The sequence below is a fragment of the Sinocyclocheilus grahami genome, unplaced genomic scaffold, assembly GCF_001515645.1.
Source record: "Sinocyclocheilus grahami isolate Dianchi unplaced genomic scaffold, SAMN03320097.WGS_v1.1 scaffold1545.1, whole genome shotgun sequence".
Lineage (NCBI taxonomy): Eukaryota > Metazoa > Chordata > Actinopteri > Cypriniformes > Cyprinidae > Sinocyclocheilus > Sinocyclocheilus grahami.
Genome location: NW_015506724.1, coordinates 246705 through 251518, shown reverse-complemented (window position 1 = coordinate 251518; position 4814 = coordinate 246705). Strand labels below are relative to the sequence as shown.

At 37.4% G+C, this 4814-nt stretch overlaps 1 protein-coding gene across 2 annotated transcripts in view; it reads left to right on the top strand.

Annotated features, from left to right (window-relative positions):
- Positions 1-4814, top strand: part of mthfd1b (methylenetetrahydrofolate dehydrogenase (NADP+ dependent) 1b) — a 60246-nt gene that overhangs the window by 34657 nt on the left and 20775 nt on the right. For both annotated transcript variants that reach the window (XM_016257343.1, XM_016257344.1), the window contains 2 exons: positions 1932-2068; positions 3379-3490. In XM_016257343.1, coding sequence (XP_016112829.1) covers positions 1932-2068; positions 3379-3490 — 249 coding nt within the window. The remainder of the gene's footprint in view (positions 1-1931; positions 2069-3378; positions 3491-4814) is intronic.

Sequence of the window (4814 nt, the reverse complement as noted above, 5' to 3'; positions counted from 1 at the left end):
GCTGTGTGTTTCGTTGTGAAAGCGAAACTACTTTGTTTGGTCTTCCAAAAGAGGACGATATCCCCTTCGTCATGCCTAGAGCTGATCCGTGCTGGTCGCTGAGGAAATACAACAACTTTGCGCTGTGAATCACCGGATCGGCTTTCACCGTAGATGAAGGGGAGTCCAGCCCGGGGTCGTCACATGTGGTTGCCGCAAGCCCGCCGCCTCTGCTCACTCTAGCCCTCCGGCCGTTCCTCACTCTAGCCCTCGGCCTCTGCTCACTCTAGCCCTCCGGCCATTCCTCACTCTAGCCCTCGGCTTCTGCTCACTCTAGGCCGCGGTGTGTGACGCCGCGTTTCGTTGTGAAAGCGAAACTACTCTGTTTGGCCTTCCAAAAATGGACACGACTAGAAATCAGTGGTTAAGTTGTATTTATCACACTGTTTCAGAACACTTCAACCCAAATATTCAGATGTGTGCAGCACATTTTATGGAGGACTGTTTACTGATCCTGGTAGAGTAGACTACAATGCCAGCTGTTCTGACTCACGGACTGCAAATATACCATTTTTTATATTTAAAGAGTTTTTATATTTTATATTTTTTATATTTAAAGCAAGTTTTTTGGGCAGTGTAGAGTAGGGCTTGTTGTTTGTCATTTCTCTGATCACAAATGCAGACATGGTTTTATGTTTACGCGGCACAATGCAACACAATGCGTAAAAAGACAGTATAAGTCATTATAATCCATAATTATGTCCCCACTGGATGCAACGAATGCCTCGTTTATAATGGGTTTTAATGTTTTTGAATCATTTGCCTTCAAACAGGGCATCATCACAATATAGTAAGGGGCGTAACATTTCCGTCACACGCTTGAGGTATTCGGCCAATCATAACGCACTGGATAGCTGGCCAATCACAGCACACCTTGCTTTTCAGACCGATGAGCTTTATAAAAATCAACGCGTTTCAGAAAGGCGGGGCATAGAGGAGAAACAATCATGTACAGTATGTGGAAAATAATGTGTTTTTTGAACCTTAAACCGCTTAAACACATTTCATTACATCAAATACACAAAATAATTTTCTTTTTAGCAACATCGTATGACCCCTTTAAGTCATCCTGGCAACCCGTTTTTGACCCAGGGTTTGAAAACATGCGCGCAAGTCTGTAGTTAGGTCCATGCAAAAACTTGTGAACAATGTTTTTATTGTTGTAGCATCACAGTTTAGTGACGTCATTGAATGATCTGGGAAAACTGAAGTTGTCAGTGTCAGTTACATCGCCTTTTAACTGCTGTTTTGGATCTGGCAGTTATACATTTACAAATTAAGCACTGCCTACACTCATAGAAAACGTGTTTGAATTTCAAAAATGAGGTGCATTGCAGGCACAGCACTGCACTTCTCGTTCAGTGTGTGACCACCTTAAGGCTGGATTAGGAATGGTCAAAGATGACTTTTAGAAGAAGACACCATAAGTTATGCTGGTAGTTAGTTTTTTCCCCTGACGAGGGTAGGGGCAGAGGGCCTAGGTTCAAGAGTCACGGTTTCCCTACTGACATACATCTCCCTGTTCTTTGAAGAGATACAATCACTTTGTATGGTCAGCTCGTGTATTCAAAGTAAAAATCAAATGTAAGAACTAGTCAATAACATTTAAAAATTTGTATGGATTAATATTACACTACCCTTATTGTCTTTTTGCAACTTGAAACTGTTACACCCCATTGACTTTATAATTGTTCCAACTGTTTTTGTCCAGACATTGTTAAAACATCTAGTTTTGTGTTCAAAAATTACATGTCGGGTGTTATCAAATGCTGACAGACTTTTCTTTTTTGGTGGGAACCATTGGTCTACCTTTAATTATAACAGTTATTTATATTATATATTTCAGATGGTGATTATTCATGATTTGTATTTCCACAATGTCTTGTGTTTAGGTGTGTCACTGGCAGGAAAAAGGGCTGTGGTAATTGGCCGCAGTAAGATTGTTGGTGCACCAATGCATGACCTTCTCCTTTGGAATCATGCAACTGTACTGACCTGTCATTCAAAGACTGCCGACTTGGCCTCTGAGGTACAGAGTTTTCAAGCATTGTTTACACAAATTTTCTGCAAATATGTAAACTTGAAGGGAAAAATGTATTTTAGCTAATCAAAAACAGCTAATTCAGTATGTAAACACATTGTTTACATTTTAGAATACTAAATATGAAAATGAGTAAATAACATTAACTTTCAGATAGTTGTTGTTTTTGACTAATTTATTATTATTTTTATTCTCTACAAAAAATTACGAAGCATAAACTGGAAGGCTTAGAGACATGAAACTTGGTGAGATGGTGCTACTGATGCTTGCTACTCAGTGGCTGATAGGGAGTGCTACGAAAAAGAAATTGTTGTGGACTGTACTTTATTTGTGTCAGGGCTTGAAAATGAAAAATAATTAAATCGGTTCACTCCAAGCAGAATCGATATTTTAACGTTTCTGTTCCTGCGTTCCTCTGTATTTTTACTGTTCCGAAACCAGTTCGACAAGACGAAATACCGGTTAATAACGTTATCTTTTTTTAAACAATTTTCTATGTCAGCACAGTGAGGCAGTGGTCACGCTGAATGCAACAGCTTGTACAACGGAGAAGTGTAACTTTTTATACGTTTCTTTAATTTATTTCTTACATTTCTGTATTTTATTTTGATAATGAACAGGCTGCAATGTCACAAAAATATGTTGTGTGTTTGTGAGGCGCCGGCGTGATATGGTCATACAAGCAAGACATCATTCAAAACTTTTGCAAAATAAACTTTAAAATGTAAAGCTTTTGTAAAATAAAGAAAACTACTTTCTGCAGTCTAGTTGTCCTTTCCGAGAACTTTGGATCGCGTCAATGAACCGAAACTCAGCACATTTTTTTTCTTTTTTGTTAATCTGTCAATGATTTAAGTGAAATATATTTCGTGTATATGCCTACATGTTACGTTTTATGTAAGCCTATCATTTTTTGTTTGTTTTCTCCGTTCACAGAAGCACTGCAGGTGCGTGTGATCTGTTGAATCCATCTTACACTATCCTCGGATAAACTCTAACGCCAGTCCATTGCGACTTGCCTATGATGAGTTCACAGCTGTGCGCGGGCGGGCGTTTCACTCACTGGATGCGTCAGCTTACATTTGCAGGCCGTAGCCTACTACTTGAATTCCTGATTGGTTGACAGCAAATTTCAAATATTAAATGGAACGATAAAATAACGTTATTAACCGGTTAATGGCCATTTCAAATTTTCGATTTTGTTCGGAACTATAAAATTTGATTTAGTTTCTGGTTCTGGTTCTGTTCCTGTCAAAATTTAGTTCGTTTCCAGTTCAGAACCCTGATTTGTGTTGTAGGTGGGAAAGGCAGACATATTGGTGACTGGGATTGGTAAACCGGAGATGGTTCATGGAGAGTGGCTGAAGGATGGTGCCATTGTCATTGACTGTGGTATTAACACCATCACAGGTATGTAAGTTGTAACGGATGCACTTTAAATGTAGTTTTTCAGTAGGAGTATATACCATGTTTTCAACTCAATTTAAAAATATATTATTTTTTCAGTTAGATGTTTCCTGCTTTTCCTGCAATTGGTCTTAATCTAATTAGTGATGTCAGGTTTCAGGAATATTAAGGAAGTAATATTAATATTAATTTTCTTAAATTAATAATCAATTAATCGTTTAAACATTTTATGTTAATACTGCATAATGCATGTGGAGAACGAATACAAGACTTTCGGTATGGTATACACAATGATATGAAGGATTAAATGGCATACACAAAAAAAAAAAGCTTGTGTGCTACATTGCTATTAAATTTTAATTTTGTTATAAATTAACATAAGATCATATGAAAGATATTGTACAACTTACTGAAATGTGAACTTACTGAAAAAATGCATGAAATTGCACAAAATGCCTAAAAGTTGATTTAAAATTTTAAGAGGGCATTTTCTCAAAAACAGCCACCTTTTAAATATCTTGGATATCTTGACAACTGTTTAAAATAGTAACATGATGATATAAATAGAAAGCATAATTTTTCATTTAATGCATAGAACTATGCTTATGGGTATGCATATCCTCTACATGGCACACCAGGTCAAGCAGCAGGCTTCCAACCTAAGACTAGAAACATAATTTATGCAAGCACAGATTGAACTTAATTGATCTCATGTCTGTCTGGTGGAAACAAACCTCAATATTCAAGGGGCCAATAGAGTTACATCTAGATGTCTCTGATGTTACACCAGACAATTTGTTATTCAGGCAAGTTGCTGTGAACATGTGGAATAAACACAATGGGCCTCATTTACGAAACGAACGTACGACAGAAAATTGAGCGTACGGTCGTTTCAACGCAAAACTTGGAATTTATCAATATGGACGTGAGCGGTGGCTACGATCAAATCTCACGTCTGGTCTCAGCTCAAGTTTTTGAGTTACCTGAAGTTGCGCACAGCATAGTAAATACGGTGGAGAATTGTAGATTCATTTTGTTCATTTTTATATTCCTGACCATCAAACGAAGCTCATTAGTCGATCGTTAATCAGTAAGATTAGAATGTCTTTTTTTTGGTGTTGTTTTGTACAGGGCTTTAGCTTTATATGTGCGAATAGCTGCATAAACGACCATGAGGATTCAATCGTCGCATCATGCACCTGCAGCGCTTCTGTGAAAGAAGAAAAACTGAAAATAATTTTATAAAAGGAATCAAATCAATAGGATCACACAAAATATATAATAGGCTATAATATAATTAAAAGATTAACAAAAGGGGGGAAAAAAC